Genomic DNA, 24,307 nt, shown 5'->3' with positions numbered 1-24,307 from the left:
GAGCTGGGGACGACTGAGCGGCTAACACACACACAGTGTGTTTATGTCAAACCTGATCTCCAGATTCATCCCACCCTCCTCTTACCCCTGCGTCTCTACGTCTGCATCTCTGTTCCTTCCCAGGAAATAGGTTCAGCTGTACCATTTTTCTCGATTCCACCTGCATGCGTTAATATGCATAAATAGCCTCAGTGTCCAACAGACGAATGGATAAAGAAGACATGGTACATACACACAGTGGAATATTACTCGGCCATGAAAAGGAATGGAATTGAGTCGTTTGTAGAGCTGTGGGTGGACCTGGAGCCCACCCCACAGAGTGAAGTAGATCAGAGAGACAGATACATGTTAACACGTGTGTGTCTCTTCAAACTCTGATCTGTCATAGATATCTTCTCTATGCTTACACATAGGTATTTGTATGCATCAGTTATATCCAGTTTTAGAGAAAGAGCTTGAAACGAGCAGGCGCACGCGGGGTGCACAGCCTCAGACTCTCAGAGCACGTTACACGCATGTCAAGCAGGTGACTAGACTTGATGTAAATGAGCAGCTTATGTAGTGAACACACTTCTTAGTCTGCCTTTTTTGCTTTGTGCACTGAACGCCCCCCCAGTGCTATATCAAGCTCGCGTGTTGTAGAAAGCGCCAGGGCTGGGGTCAGGACCCTGGGTGGACCGCAGAGTGCGGTCAGCGCCAGGCCAGGGGAGCAGAAGATGGGAGTCTCATCCCGCCCCGCCTCTTGCCCCTCCTTCCACGAGTCGCCGAAGCTCTCTGGCCCGTACCCTCCACGTCTCTGCCTGGAGGGGGCTGTGCCGAACGTCCTGGCAGCTCTTCTCATTCCAGAACCCAACGGTGGGGTTATCCATCACGGAGGGTGGCATGCCATCTCCTTGATTTTCTCTGCATATCCCAGACAGCATTCAGAGTCCACCACTGCGTGAATACAGATGTGGTCTGTCAGTGTGACAGAGACAGCTCTCGAGAGAAAATTACTGGGCTTGACAGCTCTCCAAGCCTGGGTTTCGGTTTTGAGGTGTCAGTATAACAAGTGTTATGGTCAACGTTTCCAACTGCTCATCTGCATATGTGGTTGGATACACTGTTCTCGCTGTAATGATGCGAGGGCCATTTTTCCTTTAATCCAGCTGTCACCTGCGAAACCGCTGCCACGGTTTCTTTCTTATGGCCGAACGTTGCTCACCCTCTCGGTCGTCCTTGCAGTTGGTGATAGGCGCATCTTGTGAGTGTATTCATGCTATTTTCCTTCAAAGAAAAGAAGAATCCCTCTCTGACATTTTTCTCTTGTAATAGACAGCTAACTTCTGGGTGAGAATGACAGCTAACTTCTGGGTGAGAATTTTGACAATTCTGTGTGTTGCATTTATAAGATAAGAAAAGCTTGTATTTAATAAATTTACATTTTACAGGAAATATTTAAATTAACATTGTTTAAGATGTCCTCAAAAGGGACTTCCCTGGTGGTCCAGTGACTAAGACTCCATGCTCCCAGTGCAAGGGGGAGAGTTCAGTCCCTGGTCGGGGAAATAGATCCCGCATGTCGCCCCTAAAAAAAAATACAAACGTGTCACAGTGAAGGTCAAAGATCCCGTGTGCTGCAGCTGAGACCCGGCACAGCCCAGTAAATAAGTAAAGAAAAAAAGATGGCACCAATTAAAAAGGTTCAGAATTAAAAGTTTCACTTCAGAGTTTCAGTTGTCCCCCTTAGAGACAGCCTTAAAAATCAAGACCAAAGGTTTCTAATACTGTGTTTTCAACTACAACAAGCATGACCTGGGCATTTGTGACCTCACAGATGATGTCTAGCCATCTTGTCTACCTGCATCCTACACATGCCTCCTCTCCCATCAGGCTTCCCTGAGGAGATGCATCCTTGTCACCCAGAGCCGCAGAGAGCAGCCACATCAGGACTAGGCAGCTTGTTGGCAGGGCCCAATCTTGGGTTTGACTCCAAACGCACTGAGTCTGGTGTGTTTACATTACTGTGATCTCTGGGGGATCCATATGCACGTTAATCCCTGGGCCACCCATCTCATTCCACTTTGGAGTGAGAGCAAGTTAGCATTACTGTTGAATGTTACCTCTTGACCTCAGTAACTTCACCTCCTGCTGGGTGACACCATGACTCCTTAGCCTGACATGGGAGTCCTCCCCCTCCCCAACTCCCAGACCTGGCGTTGCCAAATTAAAGACTCCGTCCCACTGTTCTGACTTGCTGGCGGTATCCTGATCCAGCCTCGTCTCGTCCGCTGCCCTCTCCTCTCCGCCTCCGACCTCTCCATCTTCCCCTCCCCTCCAAATGTCTAAACAGCATCCATTCCTACAGACTTAGCTGAACTCTCTCTTCTGTGGAGCCTGCTCTGACCACTCCAGCCCACAACATTTCTTGTTTCTTCCTTAGAGCTCCCATCACACTTGCCACAGTGATGCGTCTAGTAATAGTAACCACGGTCACACTGGCAGGTACCGTTTGTTGAGTATTTCCTGGTACCAGACCCTGTACTGAGGGAATCCTCTGAGGCACCTCCTGGGTTAGGCTCTCTCCGTCTGCATTTGAAAGCTTGGAGATGGGACTTCCCTGGTGGTCCAGAGGCTGAGACTCTGCCCTCCCACTGCTGGGAGCCCCGGTTAAACCCCTGGTCAGGGCGCTGGATCCCACGTGCCACAACTGAGAGTTCCCATGCTACACCCAAGACCCAGCAGAGCCAAATAAACAAAAATATGTTGGAACAATAAATCTCAGGGAGCTTGATGCTGCTGGCTGGTGAGTAAGGGACCCAAGTTTGCTTGGGCTCTTAATCACTGGTAGATTCCCTCTCTCCTCTCACAGCATAACCCCTGAGGGCAGGGACCAGGCGTTCCTTGGCCTCCCTATGACCAGAGGAGGCGGGGCATGTTCGCTCTGCCCAGGAGTGTTCTGGAAACCAGCTGCACGATTATAGAGCTCTTCCCCCTGTGCACATGAATTGGTTAGGTTGGGATTGTAACATTTGAGATTTTGTTTGATTAGTGGTGGTGGTTTAGTCGCTAAGTCATGTCTGACTCTTTCGCAACCATATGGACTATAACCCATCAGTCTCCTCTGTCCATGGGATTTCCCAGGCAAAAATACTGGAGTGGGTTGCATTTCCTTCTCCAGGGCATCTTCCTGACCCAGGGATCGAACCCAGGTCTCCTGCACTGAAGGCAGATTCTTTACCGACTGAGCCACCAGAGAAGCCCATCTGCACATAAATGAAAATAACTGTTTACAAAAATGTAGGAAAGGCAGCGGATGCAGCATTTTATCACGGGAAATGGTAGCAGGCATTCCAGATCAGGTTGCTTTGCTGGAAACCCATGTGTTTTGCATGTTGCCTTGGAATTACACCACAATAGCAAAAGAGTTTGCCAAATCAAATGGAAAAGCTAAAAATATTTAAAATCGATGACAGAATTTTTATCATCTTAGCTGGGGTGGGAGTGCTAAACTGAATTCCTGATTGTCTCTTTATAAGACAGGATTATACTTTGATTCACTTGCAAGACACTTCTGAGCAGTTGCAGTGCATTTAGCGTCATCTTTTACTGTTTCCAATTTGTCCATATTGTCTGCTTGTTTTCCCTGCTTGGTGGCAAACTGCTGCTGGAGAAGATCTGGGCAAAATAGGAATTCAAGGCGCCACAGGCTTCCCAGGGCACCTCTTCGTTCTGACGCTTGTCCTCACCCTGCGTGTTCCTGAGCTGACGCCAGGAGAGGCAGGAAAGGTGCTAATAACGTTAGCCATCACGGCCGCTCCTTCCTGCCAGTCACTCACCATTCCCTCCTCCCCACTGAACTAAGAATGGTACGGTCCCGGGGCCAGCTTTGTCGTTGCTCGGTCGCTCAGTCGTGTCCGACTCTTTGTGACCCCGTGGGCTGCAGAACTCCACGCTTCCGTGCCCTTCACTATTTCTCAGAGTTTGCTCAAACTCATGTCCATTGAGTCAGTGATGCCATTCAACCATCTCATCCTCTATCGTCCCCTTCTCTTCCCACCTTCAGTCTTTCCCAACATTAGAGTCTTTTCCAATGAGTCAGTTCTTTGCATCAGGTGGCCAGAGTATTGGAGCTTCAGTTTCAGCATCAGTCCTTCCAATGAATATTCAGGACTGATTTCCTTTAGGACGGACTGGTTAGATCTCCTTGCAGTCCAAGCGACTCTCAAGAGTCTTTTCCAACACCACAGTTGGAGAAACAGCAATTCTTTGGCACTCAGCCTTCTTTATAGTCCAACTCTCACATCCATACATGACCACTAGAAGATCCATAGCTTTGACTATGTGACTTCAGCAAAGTGATGTCTCTGCTTTTTAATACACTGTCTTGGTTTGATAGCTTTTCATCCAAGGAGCAGGTATCTTTTAATGTCATTCATGGCTACAGTCACTGTCTGCAGTGATTTTGGGGCCCAAGAAATTAAAGTCTGCCACCGTTTCCACTATTTCCCCATTTGTTTGCCGTGAAGTGATGGGGCCGGATGCCAGGATCTTTGTTTTCTGAGTGTTGAGCTTTAAGCTGGGGTCTTCGCTCTCCTCTTTGGCCTTCGTCAGGAGGCGCTTCAGCCCCTGCCCCTGCCCGACTGGCTCCTGGTGGTGACCGTGGCTGCTGCCCCGTCTTCCCTCTTCCCGCCCACGCTGTGTCCTCCACCCCCGCCGCTGTCCGCTTTAGCTGCAACTAAGCCCCAAGGGTGCTGGCATCACCTCCCCTCCTTGTGTTCACTTAACACCCAGGCGCTGGGCTGAGCTCCCCTGCCCCCGGGTCCTGGCCCGGCCCGGTCCTGGCCCGCGCGCTCTCGAGTGCGCACTGGTCCCTGGAGCGGCTCCTCGCCAGCCTGAGAGCTGCAGCGAGCCCGCCCTCTGTCTTCTCTGCGCTGCACTGACCTCCTCTGCTAGGCACGCACGCCGCAGTCAGTACCCTCCCTCCCCTTCTCCCAGCAGGCGGCGTGTCCCAGTGACCCCCGAACCTCGTGTGCAGCTCCCGGGACACGCTGTGACCCCAGCTGCTCGCCGTGGGCCCCCTGACGGCCTGCCCAGCGTGGAGCGGTGCTCCCTGGCCGGGCGGAGGCTGCATCCAGACCCACCTTCTGTGCCCAGCTCTCCAGCCCCACTCCTGTGTGATTCCAGGATGCGTTTCCTTCTCCTGCTGGAATCGGGGGTGCCTGTCACTCAAGCTTGTCGTGGCCCTGTTGCTTCCCAGGAGACCTTGAGCTCATCTGCCTTCAGCTCCCTGTTTCGGGATGGCAGAGACCTGGCACGGGTGCCCCCCCCAATCTGCGCTAGCTGTGACCCTTTGGGTGAGACGCAGAGCTCTTCTCGGTGGGACACCCCGAGCCTGTCCATTAGCGTCTCACTGCTCTGTCACATAGTAAACCTGTCCCGCAGCTGTGCATGGCCGGGGACCTTGCCGCCTGCTTCATGGGCAGGGTCACGACCTCTGCCTACGTTTCCTTTTTGCCTCCCTGTTCACCTCCAGAGTTTTCTATCTTCCTTCAACTCTTATTTCTAGTTTTTTTTTTTCTTTTTTCTAGTGCCTCTGATTTGTTCCTGTATCATCCTCTCCCCTCCTTCTAAGACCTTTCTCTGCCAGTCACCCCCTCTCCAGTTTATAACTTCCATGGCTGACTGCAGATTCATTCAGTCTCCCCAGCCTAGAAATCTGCTTCCCCAACCGCAGTCCCTCCAGCCCGCCTTCTGCCCTTTTTCCGGGTTTTGGTTCTTGTCAGCTTCCCAGGGCGTCCAGCGCTCCTCCCGGGGAGTCTCCCCTCGAGGCCCGCTCCCCCACCCCATCTTTTGTGCCAAGACAGCGATTCCCGTTCATTAAACAGCTGCCTTACTGAATTGGTGCAGAGATCCTCGGTGTCAGCTTTATGCCTATCCTTCTACAGAAAAAGCTGAGTGCCTTTATTGCTAATCTCAAGCCAAACTGGACTGACTTCTCAATTATTTTGTCTTTTGCTTAAAAAAAGAAAAATCATAGTAAATTGACATGTAATCAATTTTTTTTCTTTAATTTGAGGGCAGTCATGTTGCTAGTACTTGTTAATGTTTTTGTTACACCTCAAAATTGTGCTTTTTTTTCAGAATACTGCTGTCCAATAATAGTGGAAAGAATTTACAGTTAAAATGTCTAAATATACTTACATTTATCATTTAAGGATCACGTTAAACAACGTGTTTATTTTTTATACCTATACGTGATTTTTATACCTATGAGTGATTATTATAACTTAGGCAAATGATGTTTTACTCCTCGTTCCTTATCCCTTTTTAAAAAAATTTTATATCGCAGTGTAACTGCTTTGCGGTGCGGCGTTAGCGTCCGCTGTACCACAAGCTGCGTGAGCTGTGGGTGCACATGCATCCCCCCGCTCTGGGGCCTCCCTTCCACCCCCATCCCACCCTCTCCATCACCGCAGGGCGCTGAGTTGAGCTCCCCACACTGTGCACGCCCGTTTTACGCATCAATCCTAACCTCCCGGTTCGTCCCACCCTCCTCTCACCCCACTGTGTCCATGTGTCCGTTCTCTGCATCTGCCAAAGAATGAATTTAGAAGCAACAATTAAAAGTTTCAAAATGTTTTTCTTAACCTAAGTCTTCCTCTTGTCAAGATTCCTGGTGCCCCATTCATGGTTTCAAATGGGAGTCTTCTCTGCCTCGGGACAGCATGTCAAGGCTCTCATCCACGGAGAAGGGGAGACAGAGAAAGAGTCCTGTGTCTGCTGCCCTGTTGACAGAATTTGCGCTGTGTTTGCTGGAGAGAGAGTTTTCAACAGATACCTGAGCGAGTGAATGAGTAACTAAATGAGCGCGGGAGCAGAGTGAGATCAGAGTGGGCATGCGGAAAGTGCGGTCGAGCCGGGTGGGGCGGCGCGGTCCTTATCTGCTTTACTGGACTTTCCACTGCAGACTTAGGAGTCGGCGGCTTTAAAAACTGCAAACCCGACTACACGTTTGTGGAGAGATTTAACTGCTGTCATCATAAACTCATTGCACTAGTTTTAAACTCTCTCAGAAGGCGTTTGACAGAACTCTGCTCTCAGGGTCAAATTTAATAAACTGGATGGAACTTTCTCTCTCTTACATTGTCTCATAGAAAGGTTACTTTTAGCGACCAAATCTGTTACAGTGTGGTGCCATTCATTCTGCCGGTTACATTCATTCTGGCAACAAGTGGCTGCATGTACTTTTCATAGACAACTTGTACCGGCAAGTTGGTTGTTCTGGGGTAAAGAGTAACTGGACAGTGCTTCAGTCCTGCTTAGTTTCACAAACTGACTCATTGCACGGCGGTCAGATTTGAAGCCCTAGGCTTCAGCGGCACTCTGTACACCATCTGTTGCTAGATGTGGTTCAAGTCAAAGGAGGAAAAGATCAATGACAGTGGATATTCACATGTCACATGGCAGCGTTCATCTCTGAGCCAGGAATCGTGGTAGAAAAAGCCCAGATTTTCTAAAATGTGAAACTACCTACATTATCTCCTCAATCGTTTTTATTTCAAATTAAATTAATGTCCTAGGTAGACACTGTAGGCGCACATACTACTCAATACCATTTAGTTTGCTATCTTAGTTTCTCATTTTCATTGTAGTTTTTTTTAGTCATTGCTTTTTGAGTGTGAGCTTACGGTAGAATAAATCAAATTAGCTTTAGTGGGTAGATTTAGTTTTCTCTAGTGACTTACTAAGTAAAATATGCCTTCTTAAGTGAAAAAGCCAAAGTGGATTATTTTTTATTTGACTGACAAGGAAAGGCATTTTTGATTTTATTTAGTGACTGAAATTAATTACTTTACCACAAATTAAATGTGAAATATGTATATATGATCCCTCTTTTCATGAACAGAGCAGCTTGAGAACCAAGCACATTTGTCGTTGATTTCTTTAACCAGTTGGTGGTGCTAGAAACTCTGTTAAGAAATGAATTGGAAGGTGAGGAGGTTAACTTGGAGGCTTTCTTAATAAACATTATTCTGTTAGTTTTTGAAGAATTCATGCCAAAAATGTGTGCCCAAATTACTGCATCTTCTGAGCTTACACACCAAACTAAATATCTTTGATGGGCAGCAGAATCCATTTGCGGTGAACTTACATGAAGATGTCATTGGCTCCCGTAGGATTCGCCTGCTGGAGACGGCATGGCTTTGTAACAGCTGGGTCCACCCGAGGGTGACCCTCAGCCTGCTGGCTGTGGACTGGGAAAGGAGATGACCGCATGTGCCCCCCCGGGAGATTTAAGAAATATTGTGTTGTATTATTACGACTTAACAAAAAAATGCGATCCTGTGTTTTTTAGGGTCTGTGTTTGTTCCTAACTCTGGTTTTTGCACAGAGGATTCGGTGGAAGGACAGTCTGCTGCTTGAACGTGTCCCGAGGTGCCCTCAGTGAGCAGGGAGGCCCGGAGTCAGGAGCTCAGCGCGCGGCGCTGGCCGGCAGACCTAACCAAGGTGTTCTGTGCTGTTCTCGCTCTGGGGATCTTAGTTCCTGACCGGGGATTGAACCTGGGTCCCAGCGGTGAACGCGCCGCGTCCTGACCCCTGGACCCCCCGGGAGTTCCCGCACGTGTGCGCTCTTAAACGTACACAGCTCACACAGGTGCGCTTCTGACTTCTGTCCTGGCCACGTGTTAGTCGCTCAGTCATGTCCAGCTCTTTGTGGCCCCAGGCCCACAGGCTCCTCTGTCCAAGGGATTTCCAGGCAAGGATCCTGGAGTGGGCTGCCATTTCCTCCTCCAGGGGATTCCTCCTCCAAGGGATCTTCCCGACCCAGGGATTGAACCTGGGTCTCCTGCATTGCAGGCAGATTGTTTACTGTCCTGGGTAAAGCACCTAATTAACAGTGTTTTAGGATCTTATCATCACATTGAAGCTTTCTTCTGGCTTGTTTCAGTCATTGAATATGTGGTAGAAAACTTAATGAAACCATCAGAGTTTTAAAAAGTAAAAGAAACAAAAGCAAGTAAACAAACCCACATTTTAAACAGATAATCCTAGAACTCTTTTTTTTTTTATACTGAAAGAGTAAAGATTTTTATTAAGCATTGTAAGTTGCATTCAGTAGCCTTCAGATACACCACACCACAACCCATCTACAGTCAGTCAAACGCAAGAGCAGTCCATTCCTGCACAATCCATGGGTTAGGGCAAAACTCTCTTCAACTTACAGTAAGATCCTGCTCAGGTCTTGCAGGCAGGGATTGGGGAATTACATCTCATTTCTGATCACTAATGTGTGATGAAGAGCATCAAGAGAATTATATGAAAACGAATAAGAAGTGATTCTGATTTCAAAGTACATTGTTTAGAAACATTCATGAAAACATCAAAATGATATACCTGCTAGAACTCATTTTTATAATGGAAAAAGTGTTAAAATTTGAATCATCTTCCTGTTACCTCGATGAGGGCTGCCTATCAGTTCAGGAAATCAGGAAATTCAGAACCCCCCAGCAGGTCTTTTGAAAACGGAAGCCCTCCATTTCTCACAGTGTCCATTCTCTGTTTTCACACGAGTTTACCTTCGCTGTGCTGCGTCCTGGTTGCTGTGTGCAGGCTTTTTCTCTGGTCGCAGCGAGCGGGCGCTGCCCTCTAGTCTCGGGTCTCAGGCTTCTCCGTGAGGGGCTTCTGGTTTCAGAGCGCGGGCTCCAGAAGTGCCGCTCCCGACCCCAGACCACAGGCTCTGGAGCTGCTCCGGACCCCAGACCACAGGCTCAGGGGCCGCTCCGGACCCCAGGGACAGGGTCAGGGGCCGCTCCGGACCCCAGGGACAGGCTCAGGGGCCGCTCCGGACCCCAGGGACAGGCTCAGGGGCCGTGACCCCCGGGCTCAGACTCAGACTCGGGAGCTGCTGTGCGTGGACTGAGCTGCCCCAGGGCACGTGGGATCCTGCTGGACCAGGGATGGAACCTGTGTCTCCTGCATGGGCAGGTGAGTTCTTTACCGCTGAACCCGCCGGGGAAGCCCTGTATCAACCCTTGATAGCTCAGTGATCTCAGCTTGTGCAGTGGGGTGGCCAAGTCTTCTCCTGAGCTGGTGTAAGCTCCAGAGGAAGTAGCGAGTGCTGCTGGGTCTTGCTTTCCCTACACTTTCCTCCCCTGAGGCAGACACTGGGTCTCAATTATTTCTGAGCCGCCACGATACCCCTGAACTTTAGCCAGAGCCTCAGGACACAAGCTCTTCTCTGTGTCTGATACTGCCTCGTGCTCCACTAAAGCAAAGCTATTTCCTGGTTATAAAGTGTCACAAGGATTTTGTAGGCTCATAGACCCACAAAGGAGAGACTCGTATAGTTATATCTGGTTTTCAGATATGTGTCTGTCTGTCCTGGGGATATTTATGTGTTGCTCTGAATCTGCCTAAACATGTAAGACTGGGGAAAGATTTCTGAAAGGTGCAGCAAAGGTGTTACTAAGAGTCTGCTCGTCCATCCATTTATTTGTTCCACAGATTGTATTGAGCATGACTCTTCAGAGATGAAGTCCAGGAAAGCCCCACCCTGTCTCTGAGCGCTGCAGACTCCAAGGGGCAGGAATTGACAGGCAGCCCTTATCTAGGTGACAGGAAGATTATTAAAATTTAAATATTGTTTAGAATGTTAAGAAAATCAGTCCTAGGATCATCTGTAACAATTTTCTTATGCGTTTAAAACTCTGATGATACCATTCAGTTTTCCAGAGCATATTCTGTGTTTGAAAGATTGACAGAAGTCAGAAGCAAGCTTCAGTGCAATGGTAATCCTAAAATGCTATTACTTAGGTGTTTTAGCCAGTATAGAATTAAAAAGTGTAACTGTGTAAAGCAGGGGTCTCCAGTCTCCTGGATCTAATGCCTGATGATCTGAGGTGGAGCTGATGTGTTAGTAATAGAAGTAAAAGTGCAGAGTAAAGGTTGTATGCTTGGATCACCCTGAGACCATGCCTCCACCTTCCCTGGCCCATGGAAGAAGAACTGTCTTCCCTGAAACCGGCCCCTGGTGCCAGAAAGGTTGGAGACTGCTGGCGTAAGTGTATACACACACACACACACACACACACACACACACACATATGAATAGCGCAACTAATATCTCTGGTTAGATCTGATTGAGTCACATCTTTGAGTTTTTGAGATACAGACTCATGGAAGCAGATATTGGCAGAGACTTTAAAAATCATTTACACGATCGCTAAGAAAATGGAGGCCACACGAACTTCATGGCTTACCCAAGGTTACATAGACCTGGGTCAAGACTCGGGTCTCCTGGCTCCCAATTCAATGCCAAAGCATTGTTCTTATATCCTCACGTCTGCAAGATGAGCCATTTTGGGTGTAACTAAGAGCAAGTGCATGCTTGTTCAGCCTCAGTAAACTTTCATACTAAACATGGAGTACTGTTTCTGCCCCGTCTGTAAGAATGAAAACCTGTAGGGCATGGCAGGCAGTAGATTAAGTTGCCCCTGTGTCTGTTTCGAACAGAGCAAGGTGGGGAGCCCAGGCCAGGCACGTCACTCGCAGCCGCCAGCCGGAGCAGGTCGGTGCCTGGAAGCCTGCGACCAAGACGGGCTGGGTTTCCGTCCACCGACCGCCTTGCCTGCCTCTCGCTTCCTGCGAGATGAATGGCGTTCTGCAGGTGTGTCAGTAATTTCTGAGTTTGTTCCCCGCTCAGAATGACCTCATTGTTCTGTGCTTCTTTTCCATAATTATACAGTAACAGGAAAATAAACCGGCTCTACGTTCAGCCCACAGCAGAAATCTTGTGCTCTTTATGTAAGTTTGATTTATAGACGTGTACCGCGGAGCAGAGTGACTATGAAACATTCATCTTCCCATCGCTAGTTGCCATGGAAACGGAGTACACATAGCAGTGTCATTCCAGCCCTGGTGATGCCTGCAGTAGTTTATTCCTTTGTTGTTCTCGTCTCTTAAGCAACTGCCTCGTATTCTTTCATCATGACAATTAATCATGCACACAGGTTTTTTATCTTCATCTCAAATAGAAAGCACAAAAACATGTATGACAAAATTTGGGAGAATTTAAATATTCTTGCTTCCTTAAATGCATTTGTGATTTTTCCCCCCTTCAGTCCCATTGGGAAAATAGGTCATATTGGGGGGGGAAAAAAAGCACATATTAATGTACAGAAATCTCAATAAAGACAGCAATACAGAAATTTAAGGAGACGGCGTTGCCATGCTAAGGAAATCTTAAGGAACTTCAGATTCCTAGGTCTCCCGGTGTTTGGAGCTAAGTCTGCATTTGGGTAACGCTAACCCCTCAACAGCACTGAGCTACACCTTATCAGCTCTCGTCTTGGTTTGTTAGTTTCCTTAGGGGTTTGAGCAGCCCACATGTTTGCTGGAGAGATACAGTGGACATTGAAGGGTGCATGCGTGATCAGTCACTCAGTCGTGTCCGACTCTTTTCGACCCCATAGACTGCAGGACACTAGGTTCCTCTCACCTCCACTCTCTCCCTGAGTTTGCTCAAATTCACGTCCATCCAGTCGGTGATGCTATCTAACCGTCTTATCCTCTGTCGTCTCCTTCTCCTCCTGCCTTCAATCTTTCCAGGCATCAGGGTCTTGTCCAGTGAGTTTGCTCTTTGCATCAGGTGGCCAAAGTTTTGGAGCTTCAGCTTCAGCCTTAGTCTTCCTCATTTAAAAAAATCGTTTGTTGTTTATTTTTGGTTGCCCTGGGTCTTTGTCTGGACGTGGTGAGCAGGGGCTGCTCTCTTGCTGGGGTCGAGGACTCCTTCTTGTGGAACACAGAGTTGAGAGTGTGCTGACTTCAGTAGCTGTGGTGCACGGGCTTCGCTGCTCCGTGGCACGTGGGATCCTCCTAGACCGGGGATCGAACCTGCGTCCCCTGCAGCAGCAGGCGAATTCTCAGCTACCGGCCCACGAGGAAAGCCCCTCGCTTTGTTGTTGTTGTTCGTGTTGTTTTTTAACTATTTTACCCCAGTTTAACCTAGCAGAGTTCATAGTACACATCTCCCCACTGTTAATAAGTGTTTGCTGACTATCCACCTCCTTTCATTGGATTTCTAACAAGTCTGTTGGTTAAAAGAGCTTGTCCTGAAATAACTGTCTGGATCTAAATCCCTGCTCCAGTCCTGGTTTGCTGGGAGATCTTTGAAAAGCATCTTAACTTGCCTTGGCTTTCTTATCTGTAGAGTGAGCAGCTATAGAATTAAGATGTTGACTTGTTGGGGGCTTCAAGGGGATGATTCATGCAAAGGACCCAGTTCTGTGCCTGCGAGGGGCTAACACTTGGGCGGGGGTGACTGTTGTGATGGTGATGGTTATGGCTGAGAGGATTACCATACCACTGTCAGGACTGTGACTTTTGCAGGGAGCGATGCCAGCACCAAGCCTAGGGTCCTGTCCCCAGCATCCACGTTCACAAATAATTGCCAGCGCTTTGTTTGACTTGGGCTCCAGGGACTGGATTCCTAGCACGGTAGCCCAGAGGTATTTACAATGGCCTTTTTAATCTGCAAGCGGAGAAGAGAAGGCTGCCGCAGGTGTCTCCAATTTCTTGTCTGTGATGTGCTCTTGTCTCTCATACCTGGCTGTATGTAGGGTCCACGGGAGGCGTGGGGAGGGTGTGGGCTGCCTCTTTGCATTTTGCTAGAGGTGGGCTCTGGAGCAGGCAGTGGCACCCACTCCAGTGCTCTTGCCTGGAGAATCCCATGGACGGAGGAGCCTGGTGGGCTGCGGTCCATGGGGTCGCTAAGAGCCGGACACAACTGAGTGACTTCACTGTCACTTTCACGTTCCTGCATTGGAGAAGGAAATGGCAACCCACTCCAGTGTTCTTGCCTGGAGAATCCCAGGGGCAGCGGAGCCTGGTGGGCGGCCGTCTGTGGGGTCGCACAGAGTCGTACACGCCTGAGGCGACTTCGCAGCAGCAGGGGAGGGTTCTGCAAGGAGATCCAACCCATCCATCCTCATGGAAATCAACCCTGAATATCCCTCGGAAGGACGGATGCTGAAGCTGAAGCTCCAGGACTTTGGCCTCTTGATGCGAAGATCTGACTCACTGGAAAAGACCCTGATGCTGGGAAAGATTGAAGGCAGCAGGAGAAGGGGACGACAGATGATGAGATGGTTGGCTGGCATCACCGACTGGGTGGACGTGAGTTTCAGCAAACTCTGGGAGATGGGGGAGGACGGGAGCCAGGCGTGCTGCAGTCCGCAGAGTCGGACACGACTGAGCGACTGAACGAACAAGGAGAAGCTTCTAGCGTTTGTCCGCAGAGCCCAGAATAACGACTGACCAGCTCCCTCTCCACCCCACGCTCCCAGTGTCACTCAGATGTGGCTCCGCCTTCCTCCTGTCTTTCTGGAATTGAAGTTTTCCAAACTGGTAGCAGGAGCATTCTTTGTTGAAATTCACGCCCCTTGGCAGTCCTCCAGGGCACACGGCAATGCCTATTTATTTGATTTAGCTTTTGTTTGGTTAGCCTTGTATTTTGTCTGTTTTGCTTTGTGCAGTTCTTTTTCCCCTCCCCAAATTTTCATGTTTAAATTCCTTGGACTTCATTTCTATTTATTTTACTAGCTGGCTTCATAGTATTGCTCCAAGTTGTTTGCTTTAAGCTATCACGAAATGAACAGCCTTAGATTAATTTGTCTTTTTTTCCCCCCGCCGAGCCTGATCCGTAGCATGTGAACTAGGAGCGCTTTCGTTAATGATTTAAACACAGTGGCCTTTGTGGTTTCCCCTTTGTCACAGGCCAGTGTTGCAGCACCGAGTCCCCAGTTCTCTCTGTTCACCTCTGTTCTCCCCTGGATGTTTATCGGTAGGCTCATGTCAGTTTGACTTTTCGGAATCCTGTGCTTTTCTCCCCTCACTGTCCTTCTTCCGTCTTTTCCTCCTGTGATAAAAACTCTAGAGGCGGGCTCTCACGTCTTCCATGAGAAGCTCTCAAAACCTGAAGTGACGAGGGCGCTCAGGAGACCCCTCTGCTCTGCGGCTGTGCTGGGCACGCTGTGCATGGCTTTCAGGTCAGCGACTGAAACGGAGAGCCTCTCTGGGTGTTCGGGGACCCTTCCAGATCCTCCTGAGGCCCCTTCTTGACCGCGCGGTCCTCACCTCACGCTCACTGAGCACTGGGCACTCTCGTCCTCTTCGCGCCCTGATCACTGGACTAGGTGGGTCCGCCACGCCCTCTTCTCTCCTCAGGTTTCTGTCTTTCTTTGACTTGGAAACAAATGTCCGTCTGCCTTGCAGACACTGGGGATGGATCAAAGCAGAGAAGACTGACAGCGCCCTGCCTCCTAGGAGCTTAGCGTCTAGTTGGGGAGGTAGGTGGTTAGAATCCAAGATGGTTAATCCTGAGGGATGACTGCAGAGCATTGTGGGAGTATCCCAGAAGGTTGCTGGATGCAGGCCGAGGAACGGGAAGCAAGGCTGACTTCAGGGGAAGTGATGGCCGATGGGAGGCCTGAAAGATGGAAGTATAGCCAGAAGGGATGGAGCGTGTTCTAAGCTGAGCGTATCCACCGAGCTGAGTAGGAGAGCTTGGTCCTCTGAGTGACCGGAATCGTCAGCTGGCTGGGTGGGGCCGGAAGGATAAATGGAGAGCGATGAGACCAGAGACGTGAGCAGGACCAGGCCATGAGGGGCCGCGTGAGGTGCTGAGGAGTTTGAAGTTGACCTTGAGGATATTGGGAAGGCATTGAAGTGTTTTGAGTAGAGACGCGACGGGATCGGGTGTGTGGTTTACCACTGTTTTCCACTGCATGATGAAGAAGGGAATAAAATGCGGCAGCAGAAACCTCTGTCTAGCTTGGTCCTGGTGACTCCCGTGCAGACGCGCCTCCTGAAGCCCCAGAGTGTGTCCGGCTCCGCACACCCAGCTTCTCATGTCTTCCTGATTAGCACCGAGGCTCGTCCCAAACTCCAGCTTCCCTTTTCTAGCTTCCTGTTTTGACGGCCAGGACTCCAGCTCCTGGCCAGTTCTTGCTCTAAGGTAACCACATCATGCTGGGCGCCTGCATACCACCATTGCTCAGAGAGTCCATTGTTTTACCTACCAACTTGGAGTTTGGGCATCTAGCCTGAGTTCACAGGGTTCCTTTGACCCCTGAAATTCATCGCAGTTTGCATTATTGCACCTTCCTGCCCAGCCCAAGCAGACCAGATTGGACGTGCCCCCGAAGAGTCCTCCCAGCCCTTTGTCCTGCAGGTAGTTGGGTAATCCACATACTCCACGCCGATCCCCCCCACCCCCGTAAGGGACAATAAACGTGGGGAGGTGGACTGAAGTCAGATGAGTTGAACTAGACAGGAAACTTTGGGTAAGACGTCTAGGGTCTCTGTGCCTGTTTCCTGATAGTTGTTAAGAGAACCAGCACCGCAGAGTTGTTTGAAGGACTGAATGAGCGGCTGCCTGTACAACAGGCTTCTTGTCCCACTGTAGGTGCTCACTGCTTATTAATCCTGGACTGAGAGAAGGCAGCAGCAGAACACAAAGGAACTTTGACTTAGGGGTAATTTGCCACAGACAAATAGGTATTCATCTTCAAAGGGCCCAGCCTCTTCCCTGCGGGTCATCAAGAGATGACAGTAATAATGCCATGCCCTGCCCAGTATGGGTAGTGACCATCCTGGCTACGTCCCAAACCTGAGGTTTTAGTCTGTGTTGATTTTGTTCCAGAAATTCTCTGAGTTTTCATGAAATTAAATTAGCTTTGCATCTCATCAATTATGCTTTATTCTAAAAGACAGTTAACGATGTGGCCTCAACTAGTTTGGGCCTCTTGGGACCTGCCTTTCCTTCTTAATAGAAGAGATAATAACAGCTATCAGTTGATAAGGCAGGAGAAGACAACTCTGCCGATGTATTAGTTCACTCCACAAATATCAATTCTTGCTGGGTGCCATGCACAAGGCGCTGAGGAGGGCCCCTTCCGGGCTATAGGAGCAAGTCAGACGGGGACCGTCTTTTAGAGAGTGACCATAAGATGAAGTAGAAAATGCTGCCTGCTGTAGAAGAACAGGGAGATGGGAGGCTTTCATTCCAGCCCGGGTCATCCAGGCATCCAGCAGCTGTGTTAGGGTTTGGAGACTTCCCAGAAGGAAGGGCACCCCGCACGGAGGGGCAAGGGCAGAGCGGGCGGCGGGGCTGGCGCGGGACGCCACGCAGCCCTGGGTGTGGCCCTAGAACCGGCGCACGGTGCTTGCTGCCCTCAGCGCTCTGCCTGTCTCAGCTGCGGGCCTCCCCAGCCTATGACACGGCCACTGATACCGCCCCCACTCTGCAGACGAGGAGACCGAGGCACACAGTGGCCAGGTCACCTGGGTCAGATCACAGTAGCTGATAGAACTTGGCCTTGACCCAGACAGTCTGGCTCCACATTGGAAACACATTGTGCAAGAGAGACTGTGCCCCGTCCCTTCTAGACCCTCCCCAGGTGCACCCTTGAAAGGGATTTTGAATCTCTTCATCAGTCACATCTACTACAATTTATGGATTTCATAGGAATCATTTTATTTAAGGGCCTTTTGTGGTTCAGTTTCAATAGAATAAAGATCCAGACAGCACATAAATTTTCACAGTCAAAAACAGAGCTCTATAATCTATGGGTGTAACCCTTTTCATGAACCTAAACAAGCTAACTGGTACACCCTTTTTATGAAATTCCCTGATTTCTGACAATTTAGTCATAAAATCTTTTGATAAAAAATATAAAAACCTCATATTGCAATACTATAAAATGTGGCTGCATTAATAGCAAAAAAAAATCTATTTTAGACTGTCATGAATTGTTTAAGCATCATAATGAGAAACATTTATGGCTTAAATAATTGAAGTGCATGTTTCTCAGAATCCATCTACTCATCTCAACTTTTTATTAGACCTTCAAACAAATCACAAAACTGCCTGGCTAGAGTTTCTCGGTAACTCTGTCTCCTCCGTCACAGGATGATGGGGTGTGCGCGGTGCTGTTGGTCAGCTGTTCAGACTCTGGTCTCAGGTTCTGGGGAAATGACTTAGGCAAGGCTGTTAACCTCCCTGGACCTCAGTTTCTTTCCCAGCTTTAAACACCTCGATTCTCTCTTTCCATACCTTTTGTTTAATTACCCTTTAAAGACAGTTATGATGAAGAGCGCAGTGAGGTCGCCGCCACAGTGAACAGAAGGACACACAGATGACCTGGGCGTCAGTTTCTTCAGTCATCATCAGCTTCATCATCAGCTTCATCATCAGTTTCATCAGTCATCATCAGCTTCATCACCAGTTTCATCCAGCAATATTTAACACGTGTTTACTAGGCTCTCGCTGTTACAGGATAGGTGTTTGTGTTTCACTCTCCAGCATTACTGATAACTGCAGTGTTAAGTTCTCAGGTTTTCTTGGAGTTTACCTCCTCTCAGTTTCCCGACTGCTAATGTGCCCCTCATGGCTGCATCATACTACAGAATCTTACTCTCCTCTTTAACCTTATTTTCTTATACCCCCACAAACAAACAAAGACAAAAACTTTCATCTCAACAGGATCTTTAGTATGTTGCAAATTATTATTAGACCACATACAATACTTTTCTTTCAATTTTTTCAGTGTAAAGAAGCTGCTTGTCAACCCGCTGCTTCTTAGGGAAACCCATAGCCATCAGAATGTTCGCATCTAATCTGGATGGATCAGCTGACATGCTAGGTTTAATGGTTTGTAGTGATGAATTTGTCATAGATCTGAAGACCTCTCCAGGTTGTAAACTGCCCAGATTCAAATGCTCTGGAAAATTTACAGGGACTGCAATTAGAATAGAAGTGTGTTGGCTTATCTCAGTTATATTGGAAAAATCAAAAATTCCTGATGAGAGGTGTATTGGATAATCATAAGTTCACGTAACAAAAAAAGATTGGTTGGGCAATTTATCAGATACAAGATGAATAATAACAGTGGCTAAAATATGTTACTTTCCCAATGCTTTAGTGAGTGCTAGCATTGCCATTATTTCATTCAATCCTTACAGTAACTTAGTGAGTCACACGTTACTATTACTCCTGTTTCACAGATGAGAAAACTAAGCTTAGAGAGCTCTCAGAGTCACACAGTTAATGCGCAGCTGAAAATGTCTCAGGTTGTGTATCGTCACCTTCAGTTCATCATGTTTAAATCGAATGTCTTTATCCTTGTCCTCAAGTCAGCTCCTTCCTATTTCTGTCAGTGATACCACAGTTTCTTCAGCTTCATCCTCACAGTCATTGATTTTTCCTTTTTTGTCCTTGTTCTAAATCCATCCGGTCACCAAGTCTCTTTGCTTGTTCAGTGTCTGTCTGCTGTCAGCCCTTGTCCCCTCCCCCTAGCCAGGGCTCTGGGACTCGCATCTCAAGCTTTGAGGCCGGAGGCCCATTTGTTCGTTTTTATTGAAGTGCAGTTGATGTGCATATTATATAAGTTTCAGGTACACAGCATAGTGGTTCTGTGTTTCTGCAGAGTATACGCCGTCATAAGTTGCTACCAGATAATTTCTCCGATCCCCTTTGCTACGCAACGTCTCCTTGTGGCTTACCTATTTTACACATAGTCGTTTATATCTGCTAATCCCGCACCCCTAACACATCCTCTCCTTTCCCCCGCTTCCCCACGGTAACAAGTTCTCTGTATCTGAGTCAGCTTGTGTTTGCATATGATCATTTGTGCTATTTTTTTAGATTCCACATGTAAGTGATAAACTACACTGTGTGTTTGTCTTTCTCTGACTTATTCATTCAGCAGAATGTTCCCCAGGTCCATCTGCGTCTCATTCTTTGTGTGTGTGTGTGTGTGTGTGTGTGTGTGTGTGTGTGTGTACCTGCCACATCTTCACCCATTCATCTGTCGATAGGCAGTTTGCTCCCACGTCTTGGCTATTATAAATAGCGCTGCTCTGAGCGCCAGGGTGTGTGTAGCTGTTCAGACTGTCGTCGTCACTTTTTCCGGACGTGTACCCCCGAGTGGTGACTTTTGGTCCCGTGAGGACCCTCCACCTGCTCTCCGCAGGGGCCGCCCCGTTTGCCCCCCTGCCAGCCGCGCGCCAGGCCCCGCGCTGGGCGGCCGGGCTCGGACTCCGTCTTCAGGTCGGCTGGCTGCCCTGCCCCTGCCCCTGCTCGCCCCTCCTTCAGGACGGACTCGTGAGCTGGCCCCGCCGCGCTGGCCCCCTCCCGGGTGGCGCCTCCTTGCTCTGCGAGCCTGGCCGCCCCTCGGGGCGGGGGCGGGTCCCGTCCTCTGCCCCGTGTGCCGGTCGGCGCACTCCTCCGTGACGGGCCCTCAGCTGCCTGCCTCCCGCGCTGCCTGCCTTGTGCGGCTCTTGCTGTATGTGACCTGTGCCTCACTGGTGCTCCGGGATGGAGACCAGGCCGCCAGCCCACGCCCTGCCCCGCACAGCCGTCTGTGTGTGGCGCAGTCCCCGTGCCCCATGTGCACGCGTGAGGACCGCAATTCCTGTGGTCGTGACAGCCAGTCTCTCACATCAAACTCAGGGAGTCGGCAGATCGCTCACGGATCCCCCGAAACCGCATCGCCCAGAAGCCCAACCCCTGGAAGCTGAGCACGTGCGTTCACAGATCGCAGTGGTCAGGCGTTTGCACGGATGGCCACACCCACTCCTTTCCCCCCAACTGCTGGCTTTGGCCTTTGCAAAGCACCTTGGCTCTATGGCCATTTAGAAGTTCATTTCTGTCTCTTTGAATTTGACCTGACCTTTTGACTTTGACCAAAGATCAAACCAAAAAGTAGCAAATCATCAAACTGGCATGTGACCTTGAAAACTCTGCCACCCCACCAAGGATTCCATTGGGAGCCATACCTTTTGCCCCATTAGCCTCTGAGTTTTCATCCTGTTGCTGTTCAGTCTCTAGGTTTTGTCTGAGTCTTTGCAGCTCCATGGACTGCAGCACGCCAGGCCTCCCTGTCCTTCGCTATCTCCCGGAGCTTGCTCAAACTCATGTCCATTGAGTCAGTGATGCCATCAAACCATCATCTCTGAGTTTTTGTCCTACTGTGTACAGATAGGAGATGTGGTTTGAGATGCTTCTTTTTAAAAATATTTTATTATTTGTTGTTTACTTTGGGTATAGCTGCTCTGTAATGTTGTACTGGTTTCTGCCGCATGGAGAAGTGACCCAGCGCTCCCAATGCACACGTGCCCTCTTCGTGGATTCGCTTCCGTTCAGGTCCCACGGGCCCTGAGGAGAGGCCCTGCCATACGAAAGGTTCTCGGCAGTCATCTGTTTTACACGTTAGATGCTTCTCTAGCCGCAGTCTTGCTGCATCTTAAATTTCTACACATCAATAGCAAGGGTCGTAAAAGCAGAGAATAGCTTGTGATGAGCGGCCAGCCTCTGATGCCGTGGTTCGCTTTTGTCTCTCCTAATTTCCTGAATGTAATCCTGGAGTCTCCTCTTGCCTTCTCTCCTACCCACTGTATGGAAACAAGCCCTGTATTTGCCAAACAGCAAATCAGCTTCTCCCTCACAGTATATATTTCACTTCTGTGCTACTGCTGTATCCCAATAACATTTTCTTTCGTGGAAAATGACCATTGCTTCCAGGAGTATATGACTTTTTTTTCCAAATGCATGATGTTTTTAAAAAATGAAACTTCATTTCAGATAAAATGATCTCCAGTTTTATAAAACGGAATTTATTTTTATGGTTCTGTGGCTGTTCATCATTTTAAAACCTATTAGTGGTAACAGGTCAGCTTGAAAAATGAGGAGTTTTAAATTCAGCTTGGAATACCTCATGATAGATTCCAAAACTGTGCCAGTAAAACTGTGTTTGAGTGATTCTTGAATTTATTTTTTAGGCGATAGCTTTTTCCTTTAAGTGTGTATTCGGGCAAGCACAGTTATTCAGATTCTAGTCAACACGTAAGACAGCCGGAGTCATGTGTAACACAGATGTATCGTTCTTGGGGCTTTTACTCTGAACGACCACCGAAAGTGCTGTGTCTCCTTTTGCCGGCTGAGAGAAGGAATCGCATCTTATAAGCATTTTATCCCATACTATGTTCACATTGCCTTTCACCTCTTACTGATTCTCAGACTCCAAGAATACCTGCGACATACTGAGATAGTTCATATCATTGCTAGAAAAGTACAAGGCAATTTGGATAGAAAATAATGTTGATAGCTGTAGGAACAGAATACAGGTAAATCAGTGCTGACTGTAAAAATAGTGGAAGGATTTGCTTTTAGTTTTTGATGGACCGGATCAAGTGTGATTAAAAATACGTGAAATGGTAGCCTTCACGTTGCAGTGGGATCAGCTCCCTCTCTAATCTCCATCCCAAATACTCCCTTGTTTGCTGCCGTCCCCCACTTTTAAGTAAACTCGATAGTGAGGACTTTGAATTTGGTAAACTAGGGAATACGTTTGTTACATTCTTTGAAAAACCCTTGACATTGAGGGGTTTTATATTGAGCAGGCGTAGTCTCACTAACTCATTCATTGCAGGGTTACTGAGCACCTACTGTGTGCCTGCTACTTTCTGGCTGCCAGGGCCAGAGCTGTGAAGAAAGCAGAAACGCCCCTGCTCTGCAGGACTCACAGGTTCGCTGTAAGCAGGCAGTCTGACTGCAGAGAGCAGCAGGCTCCCGGCAGGTGCCGTGGGGAAGGTGACGCCGAGCAGCAGCTCGCTGACAGCAGGGACGGGAGGCACGGGAGGGCCTGGGGGGCTCACGTCGGAGTGAGACCTAAACGCTGAAGCTGACTGCCGCCTGGGAGGAGCCACCCTGCAAGAGCAGAGCAGTGAGAAAGGCCTGGGGCCGGGCTCAGCTTGGCGGGGTTGAGAAAGGACAGGAAGACCGGAGCGGCAGGGCCGCAGTGAGACCTGAAGGGTGTTTCTGTTTAATTAGCTTCTGTTGGAGTCTAGTTGCATTTGCGCGAAGTGAACGCGCTATGCGTGTACCTGTGTCCGCTCTGCTTTAGGTTTCCTTCCCGTGTAGGTCGCTGCAGAGCCTCGGGCAGAGTTCCCCGAGCCGTCGGCGGGTTCTCCTTAGTTATCTGCTGTGTGTTCAGTGCATATACAATATATTATATATATACATATCAATCCCTGTCTCCCAGTTCATTCTGCCCACGTCCTTTCCCCTGGGCTCCATGCGTTGGTTCTCTCCGTCTCCACATGCTAGCTATTTATGTTTCTGTATGTTGTAAACTGGGATTATGAGTTAAAGAGAGACGTTGAAGTCCTCAGGACGTTTCGGTCTCTGAGCATTCCCCGGATGTGAAGTCATGCTTGTGTGGTGTAGTGTCCTCTCCCGGATCCTCACCGCCCTCCCGTGTTTCTTTTAATTATCAGGTAGATACCGTTCAGCAGGTACTTTCTGAATCCCCGCTGGGCATGAGAACCTGATCAGCCTCCTGCAGCAGGAAGTGTGGCCGACTTTCACCAGAAAGCAGCTTCCTGCATTGTATCTGTTATTTCAGTCGGTGATCACCTACCTCTTATTTACTTGCCAACATCTTATTTATCTCTAGGTTACAAATCGTAGCATCCAGTAAGGACTGAATATCTTGTCTAAATGTCAGTGATTTGTAATGTTAGCATGGTCTTCATTTGTTCCTCCTCATTGGAGACATAAGACAACAAAAAATGATTTTGAGGTCGGCTTGTGCATCAGTCCAAAAAGAGTTTATCATTTGAATACCTCTTCTGGAGGAAGGAAGTTGTTAACAATTAACAACTTAATAAAATATATGAAAGTTTTGAAAAAGAAGACACATTCTCTTCAATGAAGTAGCACAGATTTGCAGACTCTATTCTATTATTATGGTGGTGATTCAGAGTGTCTCGTTTAGCCAAGGGAATCAGGAAATAATACAGATTATCTCCTTTCTGTGCAGCTTCGGACCATAGGCAGTCATAATATACTGACTGAAAATTTCCACTGAATTTAGCATACTAGTGATTTATAAGACACTGAAATGCATTGCTTGGAGTAGTTGTTGACTCTTCCTTCAGAGATAATAAAAGATTTTGTTTCTTTTTTTTTTTTAAAGATGATAGTTTAGGTTTCATTCTGGCAAAAGTAAAGTTCTAGAGAGCTTTCCATGGTTTGCTGCTAGTAATTCCACTCCTCGGATCCTTGTCTTGCTTTATCCCTTCTGACTCTCACTGATTCTGTGGTTTAATAGATTTTCCTCCTGTTTAGAGTAACACTTTAGAAGCCAGCGCTCTGTTTAGTATCCATCTCCAGACGGGCAGTCCTTCCCACTGGCTTGGCTCCAGGGGTTCTGGAGAAGGGCTGGCCAGGCCTGGTGGGCAGGGCAGGCGCCTTCAAACAGCT

The 24,307-nt window shown here is 48.6% G+C and overlaps 1 protein-coding gene across 12 annotated transcripts in view; it reads left to right on the top strand.

Moving 5' to 3' along the window:
• EFCAB11 (EF-hand calcium binding domain 11) overlaps window positions 1–24,307 on the top strand; it is a 163,857-nt gene that overhangs the window by 33,079 nt on the left and 106,471 nt on the right. The window contains exon 6 of one of the 12 annotated variants that reach the window (XM_070469778.1): window positions 21,092–21,252. The exons of 10 other annotated variants lie outside the window; for them this stretch is intronic. In XM_070469778.1, coding sequence (XP_070325879.1) covers window positions 21,092–21,203 — 112 coding nt within the window. In that variant the 3' untranslated portion in view covers window positions 21,204–21,252. Of the gene's footprint in view, window positions 1–6,651; window positions 7,124–21,091; window positions 21,253–24,307 lie in introns of those variants that run through there. One more of the 12 variants, XM_020900231.2, reaches the window with a different exon arrangement.

Source organism: Odocoileus virginianus, chromosome 6 (assembly GCF_023699985.2).
Source record: "Odocoileus virginianus isolate 20LAN1187 ecotype Illinois chromosome 6, Ovbor_1.2, whole genome shotgun sequence".
Lineage (NCBI taxonomy): Eukaryota > Metazoa > Chordata > Mammalia > Artiodactyla > Cervidae > Odocoileus > Odocoileus virginianus.
The sequence above is the reverse complement of the archived record's forward strand: the minus strand, read 5'-3'. Positions and strand labels throughout refer to the sequence as shown.